A 27,886-nucleotide genomic window follows, 5' to 3' on the forward strand; every position below is an offset into this window, starting at 1 on the left:
CAGGCAGTGAGTGGGAAGGCGGGCTGGGGGTGACAGGCAGTGACTGGGGGAGACGGGCAGTGACTGGGGAGGGGGGATGGGGGAGACAGGCAGTGACTGGGGAGGGGGGCTGGGGGAGACGGGCAGTGACTGGGGAGGACGTTGGGGGAGACAGGCAGTGACTGGGGAGGGGGTTGGGGGAGACAGGCAGTGACTGGGGAGGGGGTTGGGGGAGACAGGCAGTGACTGGGGAGGGGGTTGGGGGAAGACAGGCAGTGACTGGGGAGGGGGGCTGGGGGTGACAGGCAGTGACTGGGGGAGACGGGCAGTGACTGGGGAGGGGGGATGGGGAGACAGCCAGTGACTGGGGAGGGGGGCTGGGGGAGACGGGCAGTGACTGGGGAGGACGTTGGGGGAGACAGGCAGTGACTGGGATGGGAGACTGGTGGAGACAGACGGAGTGGGGGCTGGGGGAGATGAACATTGACTAGGGTGTGGGGGTTGGGGGCGACAGACAGTGACGGGCGGGGTGAGCTGGGGGGGTGCAGACAGACGATCTGGGGGGCTGCAGACAGACGATCTGGGGGGCTGCTTGGGGATGCAGACAGTGGCTGGGGAGGTGGGACTGGGGGAGACAGTAACTGGGGAGGGAGTGGGGGAGATGAACAGTGACTGGGGTGGAGGGGGTTGGGGGTGACAGACAGTGACGGATGGGGGGTACAGACAGTGACGGGCAAAGGGCTTCTGGGGGATGCAGACAGTGGCTGGGCAGGGTGGACTGGGGGAGACTGTAACTGGGGATGGGGTGGGTCAGATGGGCAGTGACTGGGGAGGGGGGTCTGGCTGGGGGATGCAGACAGTGGCTGGGGAGGGGGACTGGGGAAGACTAACTGGGGAGGGAGTGGGGGACTGGGGAAGACAGTAACTGGGGAGGGAGTGGGGGAGACGGACAGTAACTGGGGAGAGAGTGGGGAGACGGACAGTAACTGGGGAGGGAGTGGTGGAGACGGACAGTGACTGGGGAGGGAGTGGGGGAGACGGACAGTGACTGGGGAGGGAGTGGGGGAGACGGACAGTGACTGGGGAGGGAGTGGGGGAGACGGACAGTGACTGGGGAGGGAGTGGGGGAGACGGACAGTGACTGGGGAAGGAGTGGGGGAGACGGACAGTGATTGGGGAGGGAGTGGGGGAGACGGACAGTGACTGGGGAGGGAGTGGGGGAGACGGACAGTGACTGGGGAGGGAGTGGGGGAGAAGGACAGTGACTGGGGAGGGAGTGGGGGAGACGGACAGTGACTGGGGAGGGAGTGGGGGAGACGGACCGTGACTGGGGAGGGAGTGGGGGAGACGGACAGTGACTGGGGAGGGAGTGGGGGAGATGGACAGTGACTGGGGAGGGAGTGGGGGAGACGGACAGTGACTGGGGAGGGAGTGGGGGAGACGGACAGTGACTGGGGAGGGGAGTTGGGAGCAACGGGCGGGGTCAGCTGTGGGGTGCAGACTGACTGGGGAGGGGGTGCTCGTGGAGACGGGCAGTGACTGGGGGAGGGGGCGAGGGAGGGAGACAGTGACTGGGGGAGGGGGAAACTCGGGGAGACGGGCAGTGACTGGGGGAGGGGGCGAGGGAGACAGACCGTGACTGGGGAGGGGGAGCTGGTGGAAACACACTGACAGGGAAGGGCGGCTGGGGGAGACCAACACAATGACTTTAGAGGGGGACTGGGGATATGGGGGAGGGGGGACTGGGGATGTGGGGTAGCGTGAGAGACGGGGTGGGTTGGGGGAGGCAGGGAGATTGGGTGGGAGAGAGGGAGGAAGACGGGTTGGGTGGGAGAGGGACAGAGAGATGTGGTGGGGAGAGGAATTAAGACTGGGTGGGATGGGAGAGGGAGATGAGGGGTGGGGTGGGGAAGAGAGAGACGGGATGAGGGGGAGAAAGAGACCAGGTGGGGGGGAGAGAGAGAGACCAGGTGGGGGGGGAGAGAGAGAGACCAGGTTGGGGGAGAGAGAGAGAGACAAGGTGGGGGAGAGAGAGAGAGACAAGGTGGGGGAGAGAGAGAGAGACAAGGTGGGGGAGAGAGAGAGACAAGGTGGGGGAGAGAGAGAGAGACAAGGTGGGGGAGAGAGAGAGACAAGGTGGGGGAGAGAGAGAGAGACGAGGTGGGGGAGAGAGAGACAGGGTGGGGGGGAGAGAGAGAGAGACAAGGTGGGGGAGAGAGCGAGAGAGACAAGGTGGGGGAGAGACACAAGGTTGGGGGGGAGAGAGAGAGAGAGACAAGGTGGGGAAGAGAGAGAGAGACAAGGTGGGGAAGAGAGAGAGAGAGACAAGGTGGGGGAGAGAGAGAGACAAGGTGGGGGAGGGAGAGAGAGACAAGGTGGGGAGAGAGAGAGAGAGACAAGGTGGGGGGGAGAGAGAGAGACAAGGTGGGGGGGAGAGAGAGAGACAAGGTGGGGGGAGAGAGGGACAAGGTGGGGAGAGAGAGAGACAAGGTGGGGGGCGGGGAGAGAGAGACAAGGTGGGGAGAGAGAGAGAGACAAGGTGGGGGGGAGAGAGAGAGACAAGGTGGGGAGAGAGAGAGACACAAGGTGGGGGAGAGAGAGAGACACAAGGTGGGGGAAAGAGAGAGACACAAGGTGGGGGAAAGAGAGAGACACAAGTTGGGGGAAAGAGAGAGACACAAGGTGGGGGAAAGAGAGAGACACAAGGTGGGGGAAAGAGAGAGAGAGAGACAAGGTGGGGGGAGAGAGAGAGACTGGGTGGGATCGGGGAGAGAAGGGGAGGGTGGCAGATAGCGAGATGGGGAGGTCGAAAGAGACCGGATGGGGAGGGTGGGAGAGAGAGACGGGGTGAGGAAGGGCAGGAGAGAGAGAGAGACGGGGAGGGCGAGAGAGAGATTGGACGGGGAGGGCCAGAGAGGGAGAGACTGGGTGCGGTGGGGAAGCGAGAGAGAAATGTGGCGGGGTCAGACTAGGAGGTGGGGTGAGGAGGGACTGAAAAGTGGGCAGCAAGGAGCGATAGTTTGGGCGTTGAGTAGACGGGGGTAAGGTGGAAGCTTCAATTGGGAGAACTACCAGGATGTGTGGATGCAGGCGGATGGTGAAAATGACAAAATTGATGGAGCAGGCAGAGGCTGGTGCGGTGGGGAGGTGGGGGGTATTGCTCATGAAGGGAGGTATTCGGGAGAGAGAAACTGATGCACAAGGCTGTCGAAAACAACGTGAAAGGCTGGCACTACTCAAGTTATCTAGCCTGGATATGTATTCACTTCGAACACATCTAACATAACAACGGGTGTTATGGGTTCAAATTGCAGGAGCTCTAACTTCAATCTTCAAACGTTCTCGGATATGCCTGTTCTGCCACAGGCACCCGTGTTTCAAAATCTGACGTCAGAATGGAAAGTGCTGGAAAGGTAGCACCAGTGGAAAGAGAAATGGAGCAAATTTGACCTTTGATCAGAACTGCATAAGGTTACGGATGTAACAGGTACAGAAGCAGCCGAAGGAGTGGAATATACAAAAAGGAAGATGGAGGATAAAGATGAAATGATGAGGGATAATGGTGCAAGGCTAGAGGAATTGGAATAAAGACCAATAGTGCTGGAATTTTCAGCACGTCAGGCGGTATCTGGAGAGAGAAACAAAGTGAAAGTTTCAGGTCTACAACATTTCATCAGAGCTGGTGGTAGAAGGCAACATGGTGGTGCAGTGGTTAGCACTGCTGCATCACGGCGCCAAGGTCCCAGGTTCGATCCCGGCTCTGGGTCACTGTCTGTGTGGAGTTTGCACATTCTCCCCGTGTTTGCGTGGGTTTCATCCCCACAACCCAATGGTGTGCAGGTTAGGTGGATTGGCCATGCTAAATTGCCCCATAATTGGGTACTCTAAATTTATTTTTAAAAAAGAACTGGTTGTAGAAATGGTCCAATAAAAGAAACAAAAGATGAGTCTGGAAGAGTTGAAAATTACAACACAGAATCTTGGTCTATAATCCACTCTCTGAAAAAATGAGGTGGAGATGCCAGCGTTGGACTTGGGTGAGCACAGTAAGAAGTCTTACAACACCAGGTTAAAGTCCAACCGGTTTGTTTCGAATCACTAGCTTTCGGAGCACTGCTCTTTCACCTAAGGAAGGAGCTGTGCTCCGAAAGCTATTGATTTGAAACAAACCGGTTGGACTTTAACCTGGTGTTGCAAGGCTTCTTAATGAAAAAATGCGAGACGTAGTTATGATCTGAAGCTGTTGAGTTTAGATGGCTGTGAAGTGCCGAACTGATTTCTGGCAATAATTCTGTTTTTATACAAATTTAAGATGTAATTGCTTTAGAAGCAGTTTAGGGAAGGTTCACTGGACTCATTCTTGGGATGCAGTGGGTTGCCTTATGAAGAAAGGTTGAAAGGGTTAGACTTATACCCATTGGAGTTTACAAGAACGAGAGGAGATCTTATTGAAATATGAGTAGCGTTGATAGGCTGTTACCTGGAGGATGTGTCTTCTTGAGACTAAAACTAAGCACACATAGTTTAAAAATAAGAGGTCTCCCTTTTAAGACCGGTGAAAAGAACCTTTTCTCCAAAGGGCTGGTAATGTGTGGAATTCTCTTCCCCAGAAAGTAGTGGAGGATGGGTCTTAAAATTAAGGGAGGGTTAGAGAGATTTATGTTAGGCAAGGTAATGAAGGGTTCTGGGGGCAGACAGGGAATTGGAGCTGAGACCTCAACCAGTTCAGCCATGGTCTTAATGAAGGTGGAGCAAGTTCAAAGGACCAGGTGGCTTCTTTCTATGTTTTGTTTTATTCATTTGAGGGATGTGGACTTTGCTGGCTCATCCCCAGTTGCCCTGGAGAAGGTGGTGGTGAGCTGCCTTTTTGAACCGCTGCAGGTGAGCTGCCTTTTTGAACTGCTGCAATCCATGTAGTGTAGATACACCCACAGTGCTTGATAGCATTGTTGATGACTCTTCCACCACTTTACAGATGATCGAGAGTAGACTGATGGGGTGGTAATTGGCCAGGTTGGATTTGTCCTGCTTTTTGTGTACAGGATGTACATGGGCAATTTTCCACATTGCCAGGTAGATGCTAATGTTGTGGCTGGAGCATAAGTCTTCATTACTATTGCTGGAATATTGTCAGAGCCCATAGCCTTTGCAGTGCCTTCAGCAGTTTCTTGATATGAGGAGGGAATCAAATTGGCTGAAGACTGGCATCTGTGATGCTGGGGACATCCGGAAGAGACTGATATGGATCGTCCACTCGGCACTTCTGGTAGAAGATTGTAGCAAATGCATCAGCCTTATCTTTTGCACTGGTGTGCTGGGCACCTTCATCATTGAGGTTAGGGATGTTTGTGGAACCTCCTGAATGAGTAGCCTTATTTTCCACCACCATTAAGGGCTGGATGTGGCAAGACCGCAGAGCATAGGTCTGATCCTTTGGTTATGGGATTGCATAGCTCTGTCTATCACTTGCTGTTTGCACTCAACTAGTCATGTGTTGTAGTTTCACAAGGCTGACACCTCATTTTTAGGTATGCCTGGTACTGCTCCTGACATGCCCTTCAGCACTCTTCATTGAACCAGAGTTAATCTCCTGGCTTGGTGGTAATGATAGAGTGGGGGATATGCCAGGCCATGAGTTTACAGGTTGTGGTTGAGTATAATTCTGCTGCTGCTGGCCCACATTGCTTCATGATTTGTTGAGTTGTTAGATGTGTTCGAAATCTATCACGTATAGCATGTTGGTGTTGTGTCACCCAATGTCGAGGGCATCCTCAATGTGAAGATGAGACTTTCAGAGGACATTTAAGAGTCAACCGCATTGCTGTGGAGTCGCATGTAGTCTAGTCTAGACTAGATGAGGATAGCGTACATGTTTCCTTCCCTCAAGGACATTAGTGAACCAGATGGTTTTCACAACAATAATCAATGGTTTCATGGCCATCATTAGACTTTTAATTCCATTTTTTTTTTATTGAATTCAAATTTGACCACCTATGGTGGTGGGATTTGAACCTGTGTCCCTAGAGCATTACCCTGGATTACCAATCCAGCAGCAATACAGCTATGACCACCCCATTCCTATGCAGTGTTTTTCCTTGAGCTTTGTTAGAACTGTATAGAAGGTCAAAGACAGTGGTCAGTGCAGGAGTGGAGCAGAAAATTAAAGGTTCAAATACCTGACGGCAGACTGAATTAGGGGTAGAAAAGCTGAGGAAGGGGAGGGAAGAGTAGGGATGGACCAAGTGAGGGAAGGGTGAAAACTGAAAACAACATCGTTGAAGTTTTCTAGTCTTGAGGCGAGAATAGAAATCAACACTTGCACTTATCAATGTACTGGGGAAAGCTGTGAGGGAGGGGACTCAAACATAGCTGAAACAATGTTCCTCGTGTTCCACAGGCTTAGCTTGGACCCACATGGATTCTCATAGCAACACGTTTTATTTGGGAGAAATAAGCTGAGTCAAAAGAGAAATTGTTGAATGTAAACAAGTTCAGAGAGGTGAGGGACAGTGGTGATGGATGGGGGCTGGTTTATCTTTGGTTCAAGGAAGAAACTTATACCATCCTGGTGAAGGCTGAAGATGTAGGGACTGGAAGTCCATGAAATGAAAATCACTTAATTGTCACAAATAAGCTTCAAATGAAGTTACTGTGAAAAGCCCCCCGTCGACACATTCCAGCGCCTGTTCGGGGAGGCTGGTACGGGAATTGAACCGTGCTGCTGGCCTGCCTTGGTCTGCTTTCTAAGCCAGTGATTTAGCCCTGTGCTAAACCAGTCCATAATGAAAAGGGGACAGTTAGAGTTAAAATAGTAATAGACGGTGTCAAAAGAGAACTTGGCAGAAGTGTTTAGACCTTGGAAGTGAAAGGAATTCTATCTTTAGCTTGCTGAAGTGGAAAAACTGCTGTATTGTTCTGAAAGCAGTGAGTGCCTGGCACAGCCTTTGCTGAAATGATGCTGAGTCTGCAGAGAAAGTAGTCAACTTTGTGCCAGAGAAAAATCATCTCTAGCCTAGAAGAAAGACGTTCAGTCTGCAGAGAAACTAGACATCTTGGCAGGGAAACTATCTCAAGCCTAGAAGGAAGAAACAAAAGCCTGAACTTCAGAAAGACATTGACTGAAACTCATCCCAGTGCATCAGAGATCCTTAACCCAAGGTGTCATGACAAGGTCGAAAGCATAAATAATTGCAATAGAAAGAGATTGTTCAGTATTTTCTGTTTCTGCTTGAAAGGATGGTAAAAGCAGGTTTGATGCTTTTCCCCCCAAGGGAATTGGATACATACTTGAAGAGGAAAAATATTACAAGACCATTGGGGCAGACCAGTGAATAGGACTAATTGGATAGCTTTTCCAAAGAGCAAACACAGTCCCTACGGCCCAAATGGCCGTCGTCTGTGATGTATCAATTTTTTGGTTGTAGTTTAGGATTTAAAAGGATAGATTATCCAAGATATTCTTGGTTTACGTGCATCTGTTCCACACACCAAAGCATGTACCAACTGAGGCATGGAAAGGACAATGTTGACCAGAGTCTCTCAAACTTGATATGAAAAATATGGAGGTTATTTTGTTTTACGCATTCTCTTTCCTCACTATTCAAAACTAAGGCACTCTTCTCATCCCTTGCTCCTACTTGACAAAGGAAAGTCCTTTGCCTCTCAGGTCACAAAGGCATTCATCTCTTTCCTGCTCCCCTCCCCTCCGTTTCACACTAACACACTTCACTGATTCAATCCACGATCAGTGCAGGCATCTACCTGAGGTATTAGGGGATATTAGGGCAGGTGACCACCAAAAGCTTAGTCAAAGAGGTGGGTTTTAGGGAGCATCTTAAAGAACGAAAGAGGTTCAAGATGTTTAGGAAGGGAATTCCAGTGCTTACGACCAAGGCAGACTGCTAAAAATGGAGAGATTAAAATATGGAATGTTCAAAAGGCCAGAATAAGAGGAGAATGGATGTGAGTGGTAGGGCTGGAGGAGATTGCAGAGATAGGGGCTAAGCCAGGGAGGGATTTATAGACAAGGATAAGAATCTGACAGAAAAAAATATTGTCTATATGACATGAGTATGCTTTCCTGTTCATATCTCACGATTTCAATGAAAATAATGAATCAAAACTGTTCAGGAAAACCTAAAGATTGTTGGGTAAATAAAGATTGTAATTAGAAGTGTATAGTCTCATTGATTATGAAGGTTATGCCAAGTAGGTTTGCACAGTTTTGGTATCTAATGAATCGGCAGTATAAAAATATTTATTATTTGTTCACCACCTTACCTGTTCTTCTCTAAGCTTGTACCAAACTTTTAAAAAATTGACAACTACTTGAGATCAGCCTCGGGGAAGAAACAGATACCAATCATTAATTGAGTCACTAAATGTTTAGGGAGTTGCAAGGCAAATTTTAGATTTCTACCGGCTTGTTGGAGAAAATTATTTGAACTAAAAATCTGAAACAACTAACATTCTTTTTCTGCCTTCCCTGTTCTGCAAAGTCAACTTGTTTCTCCAGCTAGTCATAACATACATATTGGTTATGAGATATCACACATGCATAAATATGAAACATTAAAAAAATCATAGAATGTTTCACAGGATGGGTTCCTCTTCATTAAAACTTAATTCAACCTTAATACATGATTGATCCCTGATTCGGCACAGTGGTTAGCACTGCTGCATCACAGCACCAGGAAGCTGGATTCAATTCCGGCCTTGGGAGACTGGCTGTGTGGAGTTTGCACGTTCTCCCCGTGTCAGCGTGAATTTCCTCCCAAAGTACAAAGATGTGCAGGTTAAATGGAATGGCCATGATAAAATTGCCCCTTGGTGTTCAAGAAGGTTAGGTGGGGTTACAGGGATATGGTGGGGGAGTGGATCTAGGTTAGGGTGCTCTTTTGGAGGGTCAGTGTATATTCGAGCCGAATGGCATCCTTCTGCACCATAGTGATTCTATGATTCAGAATTTTATTTTAGTGGTAAAGTGACAGAATTATCAGACTAATCAATGCAGTTTGAAATGTGGTCAGTTGTTTGTAATTTATTGGTTCTTTTGTTTTGTTGCAGATCGGCCCAAAGATGCAGGAGGCCACTGGAGGGACCGGGCAACTATTAAACGCCTTAATATGTACAGACAGAAAGAACGAAGGTAGGTGTCCCAATTATTTCTTGGTGTGAAGTTCAATGAACAAATAACAGAAATTATCTGTACAGTAGTTAATACCCAGTTCGAAATGACGATGCAACTCCATAATTTAATTTCACCAAAACTTTATTGGCCTGCTGTATCTTTGTAAAAGGGTGCGAGGGAAGGGGGAGAGAGAAGTGAGATGTTAATAGGACCCTGGTAAGCTCTAGGTTGTGACATCAACTGAAAATAACCTAGGAAACGATACCTCCACAACATGATTCAAGCAATCACTGATGCTGTAACATTAAACACAAACACATGGTGCTACAGATGTGGTTTGTCTGTTTGAATTTTAGCAACATGAGTAGATATCAGAGATCCGCGCTATAGCTGTGCAAAATTACAATGATGGCTGGACAAAGGGTCAATTGCAGTCAATCCATGACAATATTGACAAGAGACCTGGTAGAAGATTACTGGGTTACATTGAGCACGCAGCTGTGAGGTAAAATGGAGGTTTACCATTGTTGTGCTTTCTAACATGGGGCGACATTCTCCGACCCCCCGCCGGGTCGGAGAATCGCTGGGGGCTGGCGTGAATCCCGCCCCCGCCGGTTGCCGAAGTCTCTGGCACCGGATATTCGGCGGGGGCGGGAATCGCGCCGCGCCGGTTGGCGGGCCCCCCCCCCGCTTGATTCTCCGGCATGGATGGGCCGAAGTCCTGCCGATAAATTGCCTGTCCCGCCGGCGTAAATTGAACCACCTACCTTACCGGCGGCACGGGCGGGCTCCGGGGTCCTGGGGGGGGGCGCGGGGCGATCTGACCCCGGGGGGTGCCCCCACGGTGGCCTGGCCCGCGATCGGGGCCCACCGATCCGCGGGCGGGCCTGTGCCGTGGGGGCACTCTTTCCCTTCCGCCTCCGCCACGGTGGAGACCGTGGCGGGGGTGGAAGAGACTCCCTCCACTGCGCATGCATGGGAAACTGTCAGCGGCCGCTGACACTCCCGCGCATGTGCCGCCCGGAGATGTCATTTCCGCGCCAGCTGGCGGGGCAACAAAGGCCGTTTCCGCCAGCTGGCGGGGTGGAAATTCCTCCGGCGTCGGCCTAGCCCCTCAATGTTGGGGCTCGGCCCCCAAAGATGCGGAGCATTCCGCACCTTTGGGGCGGCGCAATGCCCGTCTGATTGGCGCCGTTTTGGGCGCCAGTCGGCGGACATCGCGCCGTTTCCGGAGAATTTCGCCCATGATCTCTGAATTAATGTCCCTACAATTAAAATATTTTTGCATCAGGATGAATATGGTTTATTAAGCCATAGTCGGTAATTGCATCCTTATGCCTTATCCACTTTGTGGTTTTGCTTCAGTTTCTATTAAGAATGTTAGAAATTAAATTCCAGATTTTGTGATGGTGCATGTTGCACTGTTGACCCCATCTACTTTGAATTTATCAATGTGTTATATTTTTGCATTACTTCACCATGTAGCAACTTCCTTAGCAATGTAAAATCTTACAAGCATACCTATTTTTAAAAATTTTTTTCCCTCCAAGAAACAAAGCAGGAAAGGTTATCAAACCCTTGCAATACCAGTCAACAGTTTCATCTGGCACCGTAGCCCGTGTGGAGCCAAATATCAAATGGTTCGGTGAGTTCATATTTTCCATGCAGATAGAATGTGGGTATAGTATGCACGAGCTATACCTGCATACATAACTGAAAGCATTCATAGTGATCACTGGCTATGGGTGGTCGGAACTTACTGTCCAGGGTTTTACAGAAACTGCAGCTAAAATAAGTCTATTACACTTTTGCAGTAATACAATGCAAAGAAATCCATATGAAGTCAGTGTACTTATTTTCTGTTCAGACTTTTTTAGTGCCTGTACAACCTATAATTATTACAAAGTAACATTTGTCATCTAAATATGATTGAGTATTCAGGTATTGCAAACTTTAGACTCCAGAGATAGATGTTATTCATTGGCTCTTACAGTAACTGAGACCCTTTTGTTCAAATTAAATATAAGGAAGAAACATTTTTGGGGGCCTATTTTTGTGTGAGCTTAATATTTTATTTTTAACAGAACATAATGACATATTAGAAACTTAATAGGAGTTGCTGGGAGTGAAGGAATGAGGGAGTTGAATTAATAATCAACCTAAGAGAATTGGTAGATGTTTCAACTGTGCACATGAATTAAATATTCTTTCCTCTTTTAATTGAACCATGCTAATTTATTTATTGTTTGGTGGCTTAATGTTGATGCTCTTGGATCATAAGGTGCGTACTTCCAAGATTTCCCCACCTTATAAGTGTATTACCTCAGTTCCTCAATTAGATGAAACAATGAGCCAAGGCAGGGTTTTTCAAATGCTGGTCACAGCCTGCAGGTTGGGGGGGGGGGGGGGGTCCAGATGGGGTGAGAAGTTCCAAATGGCCACTACCAGCTTTTAAATTGGGAATGGCAACCACTGCCGCATTTTAAATGAAAATAAATAAGGCTATGTACAGTCTTCAGCCAGCAGCGGTAACAGTGAGCAGGTCACATGCCCTGCATGTACACTTGGTGTCGGTGTCAAGCGCCCTCTATGTATGTGCTTTTGGCGCCAAATCACGGCAGAGAGCCGCTTCTATTTCCTAGCTGCTAGCAAGCAAGGCAAGAGTACTGTGAAGATGAATCAAATAGGTAGTGTAGCTACTGGACGGACAGGATTTTGTAACAAAATCTGTTGGAGAGAGCTGCTCACAAGAGTTCAGGGCAGGACAGAGCACTGCTAGTGTTACCTCTGTACAGAGCTCCAGGGCCTCTGGTTTATAGCCTACAAAGAAAACACTGGAACAAAGCAATATAAAGATGATGTGAGGTATGGTTTTGCCAATTATGCCATTGTAAATAAGGATGTGAAGCCCATGTGTGTTTTATGCAGTTAAGTCCTGGCAAATGAGAGAAGTTTCAGATTTTGAAAGTGAAGTGTTGGGCGAAAAATGTGTTTTGTCAGTTATTAACTTACAGCTGACTCCAAATTAAAATACTACGATGCTGTAGCTGACCGGTGACACCACATTAAAAACATGCCAAATACGGTTGAGGTTGTCAGCATCCAAGAGTAGCATCTCCCAGGAGTATCCAGTGCTGAGTAAAACAAGCATTTGTTGCTATTGCCCTTCACGTCGACCTACGTATGCGAGTTGGATTTTCCGTTTTCATAAAGTTGAAGATGTCACAAAGGAACTGGCTGAAGGCTGCACCTGATATGTGCATTACCCCCATCTCCTTTGAACCTGATTCAAGTGAGATTGTGAAGACCCAGCAGGTTCCCTTTTCACATTAAAGGTATGCGAATGAGGCATGGATCGCAAAGGTTGGCCAATGTGGGTCTCGGGTAAAAGTGTTTGAAAAGCACTGAACTAAGGAAATCAATTCTGATGGAAGTATCATCCACATGCTAGCGGCCTGATCCTAGAGCAGTAACCTGGGAACAGAGTTCACTGTGTACCTTCTGTCTGATCGTGACACACTGAGCAGATTTTTTTTTCTCAAACCTGACAAAAAGACTACTTTGTTTGAGAAAGGATATAATGCTGTCAAATCCTTTTGGTTTATGAACAGGTAACACTCGAGTCATAAAGCAGTCATTACTGCAAAAGTTCCAAGATGAGATGGGCAACGTTATGAAAGATCCTTACAGGGTAGTTATGAAGCAGACCAAACTTCCAATGTCTCTTCTGAATGACCGAATCAAACCTCATGTAAGTGACTTTCTTTTGTTGATTGGGTAGAAAATGAGGAACCTGGTGAACAGTCGGTAGTCTTTTGATTTTCTTTTTTAGCTAGTGGTTGTTAATTGCAGTTTTTAATGCACCATTGCATATCAACTGAAATGGAGAGTATTTGCAGCATTTAGATTTCTCACTGCTTATGCCTAAAATTCAATGAACTTAAAATTTGGAAATATGTCCCCCAAAATGCTCTGGTTCTTTCCCATCTCAGGTAATTTACATTTCTTGGCAAGATAGACGTTGAAGTAGTTCACTGTTGCGTTCACTGGCTGTGGTGATGCAAACCCTGATGGCATATTCCTGATGATGACTGTGTATTTGGGAGAAAGTACAGTGTCAAAAGGTTTATCTTATAAATTCTAAGTGGGAATCTAAAAGTTAAATAGTGAATCCTAATTGGAAAAAAAGCTCAAAACACCCTCCGGAGAGGCCTAAATGCAATGCTGGCTGGAAATAATTAAACTCTGTTCTTTTAATCAACAGTACAACTTGTGGCTTTTGGACTGTTGTATTTTTGAATGCATTTTTATGTGTTCAGTAGTATCCTAAGCTTTAGCCTTGTGACAGTTATAGCCTGTTTGAAGTCACATTCAATATAGGTATAACTTCCCTTGAAATGAAGCATTTTATCCTGATGCAGCCACATTTGGAATGATTCAAAAGAACCTTTAGAACTTTTGAGGAGATGCGTGACTAATTCCTTTAAAGCAGGGTTTTCTTTCAAAGGAATTTGTGGGATACTTCTAAGATATTTTTGCCCTTTGGCATGTGCCGCAATTTAATCAAAAACATAAATAAGTAAAGCATTTTGATCTTTTCTGGCAAATCTTATTTTTCAACAGACATGGAGGTCTTTTCTATTCTTTCATGGAATCTGGACGTTGTAGGTTAGGCTAGCATTATTGCCCATCCCTAATTGCCCTTGAGAAGATGATAACGGTAGTAAGAATTCATTGTGAGCTGTGCATTTTCAGGAGTGACGGTGTACTAACTGCCCATATACAGAACTGTGCAGAAAGTTGATCTCAAGATCCAGAGCTGAAATTTAAATTGTTAAACCAGCAGTTAAAGCAAGACCCCTCTGGTAATCATAAAATAATTTTGCAGTATTTGCTCTTCATACTAAACATGTGAAGATATGTTTTCACAGAATTGGTATATATAAACTTTTACAAATGTAGAATTTTGTCCTCTGCCAAATAACATAATCTTCTGTATCTTTAGGCATATTACAACTTATTTCAGAAATGGATATTAAAGTGAAAGCTGCTTATCTTCAAGTTAGTTGTCAGAGATTAGCTCTCTGCAAGGCCCAAATATGCAGTTTGATCTGTGGGTTAGCTATGGTACAGAAGCTTTGTCCTACGTGCTGCCACAATTAATGAGCAAAATATTGAGAAACGTGAGAGACCTGGAAATGGTGTGAGCAGCTGCTCTTCAAGCAGTTTTGTGCACAAGATATGCTGGTGAACTTTATTGATCTTTCTTTATTTGAATACTTTTTGGACTGTAGTATGTATGAACTCTTCATTTGGTTTCTAGAATTAACGCTTGCAGTTTCTGGAATTGCCTCGCCCAAATTTCATGTTGAAATCCTTGAAAAATTGTTTTTCCAAAATGATTGAAGAATATCAGACTGAGAAAAATGTTTTAACCATTGTGGAGTCATATTACTTTTAAAGTTTTTGTGCCATTGGTAATTTGCAATGTGTTTTTACCTGTGTGCAATTACCTGACTTGTAAACAAACCTGACCATGAGTTTTAACCTGGAATGTAATGCTCTGTTACCATATTAACCATATTAAAATGCAGACAGACCTCTTGAACATGGAGGAATTTACGAGCTTGTAAGGATAACCAAGTACCTAAAAATTAACCAGACCAAAAGACAATTGCACATTTACGATCCCACAAAAATGTCACAGACACACGTTTCATGTTTTATATGAATTTTTCAAAAATGGGGGGATAGTATGGAGGTTAATGTTATGCTTTTGGCAGTCAGTTTGTAATTACAGATGCAATTCAATGTGGGTACAGAAGTAGGCCATTCGTTCTCCGAGCCTCTTCCCGCATTCAATATATTTCTGCTTGTGAAAGACTTGTATAGTAGATAAGCTTGGAGGAATCAGCTTTCTTGTATTTCCTATATAAATTCGAGTGCTTACCTACCGGCAGTTCTAATTATTAGGCCTCACTAAGTATTCATTTATATTTGTTACTTTTTGTTTCTTCCTCCCAAATGAGTTAACATCCGTTATGTGGTAGAAATTCTATCCGATCCTCACTCAATTCCAGACAGTGTGTTGCATCATTACACAGGTAATGTGATTTGGAGCGCGCAGTTCATTTTACTCGATTCATTTCTATTTATTATTCTTGCCGTATTCACTGATGCACCTGTCAGTTGTATACGTTGATATTTGCTTCACTCTACAATTAATCTTTCCCAATGTAGTTTCTGGGGCATGATGAAAGTTCTGCTCTAGGTCTAGAATCAGCATACATTATTGTTTGAAATGAAGGTTTTTGGATATCATAGGCTGGCAGTATCCCAGTAGTTGTGGAAACTTCCTCTTAAGTTTAGATCCTTGACATTCTAAGTTATCTGCATTTTAAAAAATGTTTGACTCAATGATTGTGATTAAAAAGCAGAGAATTCCCCAAGTCCGAATTGCTGTTTTTGCTCCAAGGCATGTCTTGACATAGATGGCTATTATAAAAACATTTATTTTTCTACCTAAGCCATAGTTTCTTTTAAAGTTTATAGTCAAAACAAAAGGTGATTGTAAAAATTCCCCATGAGTTGAGCTAAAGCAGATGGGGAAGTTTTCAAATTCCTACAATGCTCCTAGCACAGCATTTCCACCAGCTACGGTTGGCAAATTTGTAGAGTAAATTCTTTAACATCTTTGATTCTTAAGTTCTTGTGCTGAAAATAGTCATCTTGCTTATTAAAGCTGACCGCTTTTTCAACTGTATGAGGAATTATATTAATGGAAATTTATCTATTTGGAAGATAAATAATTACAATTTTTCATTTCTCCCCTTTACCCTGCTTTTTTGAATGTGGCAGATGCAGGCACTCCTTGCGTACCTTAACAAGTGAACATTCTCTGAGTTTGGATGATGTGTGTTTGCAAAGCAGTCAAGTTCAGTTGTTTTCTCAAATAGTATCCACTGATCCATTTTTCTCAGTGGAGTTTACTTAATTATTATCAGGAGTGCAATCTTCATAACCTTTCTAAGATAGTCAGGGGGATCAATATATTTTTATGTTGACTGGTAATCATCCCATTGATTGAAAATTAGGCAGCTTCTGTTGCTTGTACGCTGGGTCCACTCCATTCCACCTGATTGCTGTTCAGACAGTGAAATCTAAAGTCTACCCTTTTGATTGCAATTTGTCATCTCTCATTTTATCCTGATTCTCGATATGCGCTTTGCAGTAAATTGTTCACTGAGCTTGGGTGGGAAAGTTATATTTGAGTAGATTGACATATTTGGGTAGGGCTGTATCTGTTTCAAAGTAATGAATGCTTAAAGGAAAATTATTTGCTTGCAGAATTCAAGAGTACACATTCTGGATACGGAGACATTTGAAACAACCTTTGGTCCTAAAGCTCAGCGAAAGAGACCAAATCTTGGTGTATGTGATGTGCAGAGTCTGGTGGAAAAAGCTGAAACATTGGCAGAAGAATATGACCTAGAAAAGGACCGAGATCTAGTTGTGGAAGATACTGGAGTACGGTGCGTGAATTTTGGGGTCCTGACGTGTTATGTTGCACTAATGTACCGCTTGTTTTTGGATATTGCAGATTTATTACTGAAATTTTTATCGTACCTGAGGCAAACACAAGTATTTTTGTTAATTTAAAAATTTGCATCTCAAATTACAAAGATAATGCCTAAATATCTTAACAATTACTCAACATTTATGGGAAAAATCACACATTTTGGTAATACAAAGGTTCACTATGTTTTTACATCTATGTTGTCAATATCAGTAGTGGTTAAATGCTATATTCCACTCATTACATTTTCAAAATTTACTCTGTCTCTCATCAAGAAAACCTTAAAGTTGCTGCAAAGGCTGAAAAAGATGCTACATCTCAGGCTAATACAGTGCATTTCATCATTACCATGCTGGATAGGTGTGGTAGGATATGTTATAGCCTAAGTTTCCAATTTCAGCTGGCTTGTTATGGGAAAGATTTCTAAGTGTAGGCCAGTTCCTGGTTGGGCAGAAAGTGCCCCAAGATGCTCTCTGAGCAACATTTGTGTGCTTAAGAGCACTGTTTGTGAATATTTGAGCACTGTTTCAGCTTTTCATTACGGGGTGAGATTTAAATCAGGGCGATTTGATGCCGAGAGTGATCGTCGTAAAATAAATTGTTAATTTTGGGGTGCTGGTGGCACTGGGTGAGATGTGCATTTATTGCCCATCTATACTTATAGAATCCAGGAAAAGTACTGGGAGCAGTGTCAACCTCCCTATGTGGCCTTCTTCGACCTCGCAAAGGTCATCAACTCTGTCAATCGTGAGGGGTTGTGGCACATCCTCCTCAAATTCTGCTGCCCCAGGAATTTGTCACCATTTTCCACGATGATGTACAAGCTGTGATCCTCACCAACAGAAACACCACCGACCCAATACATGTGAAAACTGGGGTCAAATAGGGCCTCGTCATCGCACCTACGCTCTTCTCCATCTTCCTTGCAGCAACACTCCTCGTCACCCAGAAGTTCCCTGCTGGAGAGGAGCTAACCTACCGGACAAGAACGAAACTATTCAACTTCTGATGCTTCTGGGTCAGAACTAAGACCACCCCAACCTCATGTCATCGAAGTGCAGTAGGCAGACAACGTCTGTTTGCGCACATTCAGAGACTGAGCTACAAACCATCTGCGCATTCGCTGAGGCATATGAGAGAATGCGCCTCAGACTAAACATCACCGGAAAACAAAGATTCTCTACTAGCCTGCTCGTACAGCACAAAACTGCCCCCAAACCATCAATATCCACGGAGAACCCTTGGACAATGTGGATCATTTCCTATACCTCGGGAGCGTCCTCTCGGGTGCGAGCAGACATTTGACGACGAAATCCAATATCAACTCCAATGCGCCAGTGCAGTCTTTGGACACTTAAGGAACAGTGTATTCAAAGACCGAAACCTCAAACCGAGAACCAAGCTCATGGTCTACAGAGGACCATTGTCCATTTTTCTGATGCATAAAAGGTGGGACAATGTACAATAGACTCCTCAATCCATGGAGAGATATAATCAACGATGCCTTCGTAAAATCCTGCAAATCCACTGGCAGGATGGGCGTACCAACGTGAGTGTCCTCTGCCAGGCCAATCTCGCCTGTATCGAGGCACTGGTCATGCTCGACCACCTGCGATGGGCAGGCAACATTGCGAGCATGCCCGATACAAGGGCAGCACGGTAGCATTGTGGATAGCACAAATACTTCACAGTTCCAGGGTCCCAGGTTCGATTCCGGCTTGGGTCACTGTCTGTGCGGAGTCTGCACATCCTCCCCGTGTGTGCGTGGGTTTCCTCCGGGTGCTCCGGTTTCCTCCCACAGTCCAAAGATGTGCGGGTTAGGTGGATTGGCCATGCTAAATTGCCCTTAGTGTTGGGTGGGGTTACTGGGTTATGGGGATAGGGTGGAGGTGTGGACCTTGGGCAGGGTGCTCTTTCCAAGAGCCGGTGCAGACTCGATGGGCCGAATGGCCTCCTTCTGCACTGTAAATTCTAAGACTCCCAAAACAAGTGTTCTACTCGGAGCTCTGCAACGGCAAGCAATCACCAGGAGGCCAAGGAAATGCTGCAAGGGCACTCTGAAAGCCTCCCTAAATAAATGCAACTTCTCCACCGACACATGGGAATCGCTGGCCTTTAAAACACACAAACCAGAGAAAAAGCATCCACGAAGGTGCCAATCACCTTTAAAGTCATAGGGTGGAGCCCGCAGAGGCCAGGCGTAAACAGCGGAAGAAGAGCGCAGAATCCAGAGCGTCCCATCTACCCACCTCATTAAGCATCACCTTTCCAACCTGTGGCAGAGTCTGCGGATCCAGGATCAGACTATTCAACCACTACAAAATCCACCTGCCCGGAGTGGAAGCAGGTCATACCCGACACTGAAGGACTGCCCAAGATGAAGCTACTTGGCCTTGAAGTTGTAGTGGATTGTTTTGTGGAACTGCAGCAATCTATGTGCTGAAGGTATTTGCACAATGCAGTTGGGTAGGGTGTACTCGGGTTTTAGTTTGTCAATAATGAAAGAATGATGATAAGTAGCCAAGTCAGTATGATGTGTTGACTTGCAAGGGAAAATGGATATTATTGCAGATTAAGCACTGTTGATTTCTATTTTTGTTTAGGGATGAAGTCCGAGAAGAAATCTTCAAAAAAGGACAGTCCAAAAGAATATGGGGTGAGCTATACAAGGTCGGTGTTTTGTTTATGAATATCAATGGATGTCTTATTGGCATTGGCAGATAACATAATTTAAGTGTAATTGTAAATCAAATAATCAGACGTTTGTTATCAGCAAAATAGTGACCATCAATAAGAATTATAATGGGGACACCTCTGAATTACATGCCATCATTGTTTTTCAAAAGTTTCTTTAGACATCATTTATATTTATTATAAAACATTCTTTTTTTCCACACCGTCTTAAATGGCGTCGAGTGATTTCCTTAGACAATTTTCTGCTATGTTTGCATGATGAAACGTCAAGCTGCACACCAAACAGGGACTTGATTAAAATTGAAAAGCTGAATACACTGTGGATGCTAGAAATACTCAGCAGGCTACGGACCTGAATCATTAACTATTCTCTTCGCAGATGCTGCCTCACCTGCTGAGTACAGTGGTTAGCACTTTTGCTTCACAGCACCAGGGACACGGGTTTGATTCCTGGCTTGGGTCACCGTGTGCGGAGCAGTACGTCCTCCCCATATCTGCTTGGGTTTCCTCCGGATGCTCCGGTTTCCTTCCACAAGCCCCGAAAGACGTGCTGTTAGGTAAATTGGACATTCTGAATTCTCCCTCGGTGTACCCGAACAGGCACCGGAGTGTGGCATCTTGGGGATTTTCACAGTAATATCATTGCAGTGTTACTGTATTCCTACTTGTGACGCTAATAAAGATCATTACTTTCTGATATATTAGGTGGTCTTTGTCATGTCTTCTGTTTTTTTCCACCCATCTGTTTTATATAAAATGTATAAACGTTTTATCACTAATGATTGTACACCGTTTGAATAGAATGGTAGCACGGTGGCACAGTGGTTAATACTGCTGCCTTGCAGCTCCAGGGATCCGGGATCAATTCTGGCCTTGGCTGACTGTGTGGAGTTTGCACATTCTTCCCGTGTCTGCAAGAGTATTCTCCGGCTGCTCACCCGGTTTCCTCCCGCAGTTCAAAGTTGTGCAGGTTAGGTGGATCGGCCGTGTTAAAATTGACCTGTAGGTTAGGTTACGGGAATACTGCGGAGAGTGTTTTGAGGTTCGAGTGCTCTTTCAGAGGGTCGGTGCAGACTCGACAGGCCAAATGGTCTCTTGCACTGTAGGGATTCTATGATGCTTCAGTGTAGGCTGAGGACTAACATGTTTCTTTGCCCGAAAATTGGCAAATATGGCTTTCTTTTTACCCATTTAACAAAAGAAATAATCATTTTTGTTAGGTAATTGATTCATCAGATGTTATAATCCAAGTGCTGGATGCTAGAGATCCAATAGGAACACGCTCACCCCACATAGAAGCTTACATAAAGAAGGAAAAGCCATGGAAACATTTGGTGTTTGTGTTCAACAAGTGTGACCTTGTACCTACCTGGGCAACTGTAAGTTTTTGATTTTCATTTTGCTTAAAACTTCTGCATTGGAATATGATTACCTTACTTTTAGTGTGGGAAAGGTGGCAACTTCTGGTACATGTAATGGCCGAGCTCAAAGAGCAAATTCTCAAAATGGAAATTGTGAATTATAAGTCCTGTTCTGTATTTTCTTTTAAAGACAGTAAGAAGTCTTACAATACCAGGTTAAAGTCCAACAGGTTTGTTTTGAATCACTAGCTTTCGGAGCACAGCTCCTTCCTCAGGTGATGAAGAGGTGGGTTCCAGAAACATGTGTATATATAGGCCAAGTCAATGATGTAAGACGGTACCTTGAATGTGAGTCTTTGCAGGTAATTAAGTCTTTACAGGTCCAGACGGAGCAACTAGAGAGAGGGACAATCACAGGTTAAAGAGGTGTGAATTGTCTCAATCCAGAACAGTTGGTAGGATTTCGCAAGCCCAGGCCAGATTGCGGGGGTGAATGTAATGCGACATGAATCCAAGGTCCTGGTTGAGGAACTTGGCTATAAGTTTCTGCTCGGCGATACTGCGTTGCCGCGCATCCTGAAAGCCACCTTGGAGAACACTTACCCGAAGATCAGAGGCTGAATGCCCTTGACTGCTGAAGTGTTCCCTCACTGGAAGGGAACATTCCTGCCTGGCGATTGTCATCCGTTGTCGCAGCGTCTGCATGGTCTCGCCGATGTGGTGCCACACTTCGGGACATCCTTTCCTGTAGCATATGAGGTAGACAACGTCGGCCAAGTTGCACTAGTATGTAACACGTACCTGGTGGATGGTCTTCTCACGTGTAATGGTGATACCCATGTCAATGATCTGGCACGTCTTGCAGAGATTGCCATGGCCGAGTTGTGTGGTGTCATGGTCGCTGTTCTGAAGGCTGGGTAGTTTGCTGCAAAAAATGGTCTATTTGAGGTGGCGCGGTTGTTTGAAGGCAAGTAGTGGGGGTATGGGGATGACCTTGGCAAGATGTTGGTCTTCATCGATGACGTCTTGAGGCTGCGCAGAAGATGTAATTTCTCCGCTCCGGGGGAAGTACGGGTCTTTTAAAGACACACTGCTAAAATAATGCAATACATCACCAAAATAGTTTGACAAAGCTCTTGCCTCAGTTTTTGAAGTATGAATATTGATTATCATACACAACTGCTTTTGTTGTGCTTAATACATTTAATACTTCTTTGCAATTCTATATCAGGATGATAATTTAGTCCATTGATCCAAGTGTTAGTGTCATAGAGTCTGGAATTCCATAGGAAGTGTGAATGGGTTGAAGTTACACTACATGATATTAGCAACCTGATATTTTGTTACGAATTGGAGACCTTGCAAAACTATCATGCGATGTCACGGTACCACCAAAGTCAGACCCTCAAATGAAATGTAGGAATGAATCACGATAATTCAAGAAGTGGGGAATCTGTGCATACCCTATGGTGGAGTGAGTTTGAGACCTGATTTAAGATATTTTTGGCCTGGATTCTGACTTGCCATTTGAGCAGATCAGTTCTGAATAACCCAATGATGAATTAAAAACACTTAAAAAGCTTCACTGATTATTGAAGTAGTTGAACCATTTAGCAATCAATGGGATATTATTTCATATAGATTTAGCATGAAGCTCTGCAATATTAGTTGAGCACGTACGTTTCTTACAATGAAGTGTTGAAAGAAAAGAATGATTCTGCAAGTGACATGTTTACTTAAGACACAGCATTAGAAATGAACAATTTAATTCTCTATCCTAGAAACGATGGGTTGCTGTCCTATCGCACGAACATCCAACTCTAGCCTTTCATGCTAGCCTCACCAATCCCTTTGGGAAAGGAGCTCTCATCCAACTTTTGCGGCAGTTTGGGAAGGTAAGATGTCTTTACGTAAATACTGACTTGGGTGTCAATAGAAAGGGTATAGAAAATAAAACGCGCTTTGAAAGTCCGTTGTGCATGATTCTAAATGGATACATTTTGGATAATGTACATTTATGAGTCTTACTATTTCCCTGCAAAACAATAAAAGGTGGATAATGTTTGACTAATGTCAGGTGAACTAATCAGATTTAAGTGCATAATCAGTTTTGGTTAATTGAAAAATCCTCATTCACAACAGGAGGTGGTGAGTTGAGATGACTATTGTTACGACAGCCTGGGCTAATTCGCGGTCAATTCCAGTCCAACAGACCCCTGATTCCCAAATGAATTAACCAATAATTTGTATAACGTTTCTGAGATTTTTGACCCGCGACTGCTCCAATGACTTACACGTACAAGATTTGTAAGTGAAACACAACTGTTTATTTATAACAACAATAGAGATAAGACATGCAATAATTATAATAATATAAAGACCAGCTAATCTACTGCTCCCCATTTTACCGTCTCGCCCTCTACCCAAACACGCACAAGACACACGCACCGGATGGGGGAGGTAAAAGGAAAGAGGATTAATATGAAATGGAAGATGAGTGTCCTTGCTTTGGATGTTGAGGTTGTTGCAGCAAGCTGTCCTTCCAGAATGCTTAAGGATCAAAGCCACAAATGTATGATTAGAGATCATCTCCTAGCAGGAGTGTTCAGTCAGTATCCTCAGCTGTAGGAGTCTCTCGGGGAGTCGCTTTCACTTGTATTAACCTGGGCTTTCACTCTTCCTCAGGCCTGTGTAGTTCCTATTTGCTTCCAACTCCACCAGAATATCCCCTAGTTTTACTGAGGAAAAACAAGAGTTCTCATGAGATTTTAAAGAGGGATCTTTAAACAACTGGCCCTGCTTGAGCTACTGCTGGACTGAACTTCCTTGCAGGTGAATCTTGGCTGTAGAGAGGGGAAAGGTCCTTACTTTGAACCTTTAGACTGAGTCCATCAGATTGAGAGAAAGATCAATGATGTGGCCCTCCAGCTTCTTGATCAAACCAAAACTTAAAAAGCAGATGAAGCCTTCCTGTCCTCGGCAGAACATTCCGGAACAGTCAGTCTATGCTGATTGATGCTATCAGCCAAGAGCTTGGCAAAGTAAATGGTTCATTGGACGACAGCAAAGTCCATCAAGAGGAGTCATCCTGCTGGATTCCTTTTTATTAAAATTAAAGGTGAAGTCCATCTTAAAGGTGTCGGTCCCAGTAATTGTCCAGGTACAAAAATTCTAAAAGCAAAAACAAAAGAACATAAAGGCAATAAACAAGGGACAAATGGGGATTAACAGAAGGATCCTTACACAATACAAATAAAACAAGTATTCATAATTTATGGGCAGCTTGGTAGCACAGTGGTTAGCACAGTTGCTTCACAGCTCCAGGGTCCCATGTTCGATTCCCGGCTTGGGTCACTATCTGTGCGGAATTTACACATTCGCCTCGTGTCTGCATGGGTTTCCTCCAGGTGCTCCGGCTGCCTCCCACAGTCCAAAGATGTGCAGGTTAGGTGGATTGGCCATGATAATTGCCCTTAGTGACCAAAAAGGTGAGATGGGGTTACAGGGGTAGGGTGGAGGCATGGGCTTGGGTGGGGTGCTCTTTCCGAGGACCAGTGTAGACTCGATAGACCGAATGGCCTCTTTCTGTATTGTAAATTCTATGATAACTGAATTATAGGTGATCATTAAAATAAGCACTAGATTTACCTTCTCGTCCGAGACAGCAGTTAGCACCTACCAATTGCAACAGATTTCTGAGTTTCTGCACATGCACAGGCCAGAGGCCTGTTGCACGAGCCGACGGCGGGCTTTGTGTCCATGAGCCAGGAGCAGACTATGCATGCACGGGTCTTCGTCTTAGTTGTTTGGGCTGAAGATGGGCCAGTGCACCAGCACAGAAATGGAAAACGACGAGAAAACCCAGGTCGGATGACCGACTGAGTGGTTCCATTTCAGCCAAGTACCCCGGACAGGGCAGAAGCCCCAAAGGGAGTTGGGAGAGGTCCCAGATAGGACAGGGACAGGAAATGGTCCCAGTTCAGTTATAAAGAGAGGAGCAGAGAAAGGGGCTCCAAGTATAGAACGGGCTGGCGAGGCTCAGGTGTGGGCTTGGTAATTGAAGCAAGCTCAAGTGAGGCCCTGAAAATCCAAGAATGCCGCAAATGTTTGGGGGCTCTATGCTGCGTGCCATTGAAGCAAAGGAATCCCCTTGGTGCAGTAGGTTTCTGCTCCGTGCAGCCGAAGAGCTGAAATTGTGCTTGTGAGTTTGTCCTTTAATGTATACTTGGGAATCAAGGGGAAAGAAATCTCTGGTGAAGAGATTGAAACCCTGGGACGTGGGCGTTGTTAATGCCATCTTGTGTTTTGAGCAACTTTGGAGACAATTCCAAGGTGAGATCTGCAATGGTGAAGACGAGTCCCTCATGAGAGGCAGAGTTTCAGTGAGGTTGTTGACTCGCAGTTACTGACAGTTGGGTCGGCCACTGAGAAATCCATGGACTCTGTCTCAGTCACATCTGCCATTTATTATGTAGTGTGGTGTGTTTAACCACAGTTCACATGTTAATTCACTTGTACCTTGATTAACCATGAATATTAGAGTATAGGCTGGATATTGTAAATTGTTTCCTCTTTCTGACCTTGTGGAGTAGAGTTTGGTTTTGCTTGTTCAGAACCCACGGAATCTTGTAACTTTGTTCACTGAGCAAGTGTCTTGAATCTCAAACTTTGTCTACTTTAAACAAAACATTATTGGTCCTTAACCGGACCGTATCAGCACCTTGGGGTCGGATCTAGGATCGTAATCATATAAAATAATTAAAGGATTGCACAATTATGGGCAATCATGCCCACTGTTTATCCCTCATCCTTCTGAAAGATGGAAATGAGCATACACGACAGACCAATGTATATAGGCCAAAACTACTTGGTCAGATTTACTTACAGGGTAATTAATGCACAGAAGTTGAATTATATTGTAAGATATAAATCAGTGTGACATTACTGTAGGTTGCATTTCTAAAGCCTTTGATAAGTGACTGGACTTTTAGATGTTGTGAATTTGTTTATGGATAATGCAAGTCTTGATTCACCACAGAGACCAAATCTCTAGGAATAAAAGCTGAGAAATTCTACTGTACTTGAATAGTCCAAAATCCTTTAAAGTCAGAATTATCATTCATTATAAAGACACAGAAGTGCAAGCTATTGTATAAAACACTTGAGCAGATGCTTAAACATTGAATATCCCTCAACACTAACAAACTGTATTTAAAGTCAGAACATCCTGCAGGCTGGTGCCTGCTTTTAGTAAATTAAAGATTTGCTTTGTGAGAGATATTTAAATAGTTGTGGATTATTTTTCTACTCTCGTTTCTGGAAATAAAAGGTAATTTTTCAATACACTGGAAAGACAGTCCCATGTTGCATCTGAGGAATTAACTGGTTTTCTGGATTTTTTCTTGCCAACATGTTGAAAGCCTACCTGTGGAGTTAGTAATGGATCTGAACTCCAGCTTATGAAGATTAATGTGTTATTTTAATGAGATTCTGGTTTTCTAATTTGTTGGAATTCTTTATTTCTTTTCTTTGGAAGTTACAATATTGTTGCTCTGTCTGTGAAGAGAACTTTAAAGACCCCTAAGAATAGAAGCGTTTACATTTGGCAAATCGGTTCGTAACTGCCAGATGCTATTCTAATGGGCGACCAAATCTTGCTGCTGCACTAAGAATTTGAAAGATGGAATAAAACTGTTGGTTTGCGCTAGCGTCTTTATTAATCTGGAATTACCATTTAATATAATGGTAACTTCCTTCTAAATCCTAGCGGTTTGTTTGTTCTTGGATGTGTTCGTGAGCACTCTCTCTCCCCCTCCCACCTTCCTTCTTTCCTCCCAAAATAGACACAGAAGGGAAGGGAGGAACATAGTTTGTACAGCCCTGCAGTGAAAACTGGAATATCTGAGGATGAATTTTTCATACAATGATAAAAAATCCAGTGTTTTACTTTTTAAACTGTTACCTGTCCTGTTATTTAGAGCAAACTAATATTATAAATACATTGTGTGTAATTTATCCCCTTTTTAAACAGCTACACGGTGACAAAAAGCAGATTAGTGTGGGATTCATTGGTTATCCTAATGTTGGCAAGAGCTCTATCATTAATGCACTTCGATCCAAGAAAGTCTGCAAAGTTGCACCTATTGCAGGTGAAACGAAGGTACGTATCGTAGACTTCGATCTTCTCAAACTAGAACTTTGAAAGTCTAACCAAATCTAATAACAGGAGAAATTGAATCGAAGACCTTGCTGTGTATGACTGTTAAAGCTTTCATTTGTGTCAAACCTTTTAGCCTGAGTCATTACCAATCAGTGTATACTTGCCACCCAATCAGCAGTCTCCTCTCATGCAGTAAAATTTATTGTTCCCTTTACTATTGACATTCTTGTGAACTGTTTTGATCAGTTACAAGATGAAAAGCTTTGACAACATGTCGCTTTTTTCAGCAATACTTAAATGTTTTCTCTGTGTCCACCTGTCCAGACATAATCATGAGTCATCAATACAACTTGCTCTATCTTCTAATGACTCATGGTCAGTGTTGCAGCTGAATGAACTGGCCTGGGTTTTGTAAATAAGTGGTCATTTTACACCCTCTTTTGTTTGACAAGACTGATTAGCAAGAAATAAAAATAAAAAATGCATCCGTCACCGTTTTGTCAATTCCAAAGGCTGCAGCTTTGTCCCTTTACGACCCCACCTCAATGAGTTTCAAGCTCAACATGTGATCAGTGGTCTGCCCCAACTTAACGAGTGCCTTCACCCATTTCCGATATTCTCCCTCCACTTGAACCACCCCTGCTCCTGGCCTTTTACCCTCTTTAGATCCTTTCGTTGAAAACTATTGGCTTGACATCAGCTGTCTCAATTTATCTGCTCACTCCCTCCAACTTGTCTCCCCGAACCTGCTGCACTTTGTTTTCTGTTTCTCTCCACAAATGCTCCCTGATCTGATGACTGTTTCCAGCATTTTTTGTTTTTATTTCAGATTTCCAGCATCCACAGTATTTTGCTTTCGTGTTATATGATTTATAAGCTCACATTCTGACGGAGCTAAAAGGTTTATTCTGCATCTAGAAAGTGAGATTTAGCATTTTTTCCAGATCCATTAAATTAAGGTAATTGTTATTAGAAGATGATAGATT

General features: G+C 44.6%; 1 protein-coding gene across 1 annotated transcript in view; it reads left to right on the forward strand.

Moving 5' to 3' along the window:
• Positions 1–27,886, forward strand: part of LOC140418235 (nucleolar GTP-binding protein 2-like) — a 45,354-nt gene that overhangs the window by 3,106 nt on the left and 14,362 nt on the right. The window contains exons 2-9 of the mRNA XM_072501679.1: positions 9,046–9,127; positions 10,660–10,754; positions 12,721–12,860; positions 16,457–16,641; positions 19,289–19,355; positions 20,600–20,758; positions 22,522–22,635; positions 26,772–26,900. Of these exons, the coding sequence (XP_072357780.1) occupies positions 9,046–9,127; positions 10,660–10,754; positions 12,721–12,860; positions 16,457–16,641; positions 19,289–19,355; positions 20,600–20,758; positions 22,522–22,635; positions 26,772–26,900 (971 nt within the window). The remainder of the gene's footprint in view (positions 1–9,045; positions 9,128–10,659; positions 10,755–12,720; positions 12,861–16,456; positions 16,642–19,288; positions 19,356–20,599; positions 20,759–22,521; positions 22,636–26,771; positions 26,901–27,886) is intronic.

This window comes from Scyliorhinus torazame, chromosome 1 (assembly GCF_047496885.1).
Source record: "Scyliorhinus torazame isolate Kashiwa2021f chromosome 1, sScyTor2.1, whole genome shotgun sequence".
NCBI classification, from domain to species: Eukaryota; Metazoa; Chordata; class Chondrichthyes; order Carcharhiniformes; family Scyliorhinidae; genus Scyliorhinus; species Scyliorhinus torazame.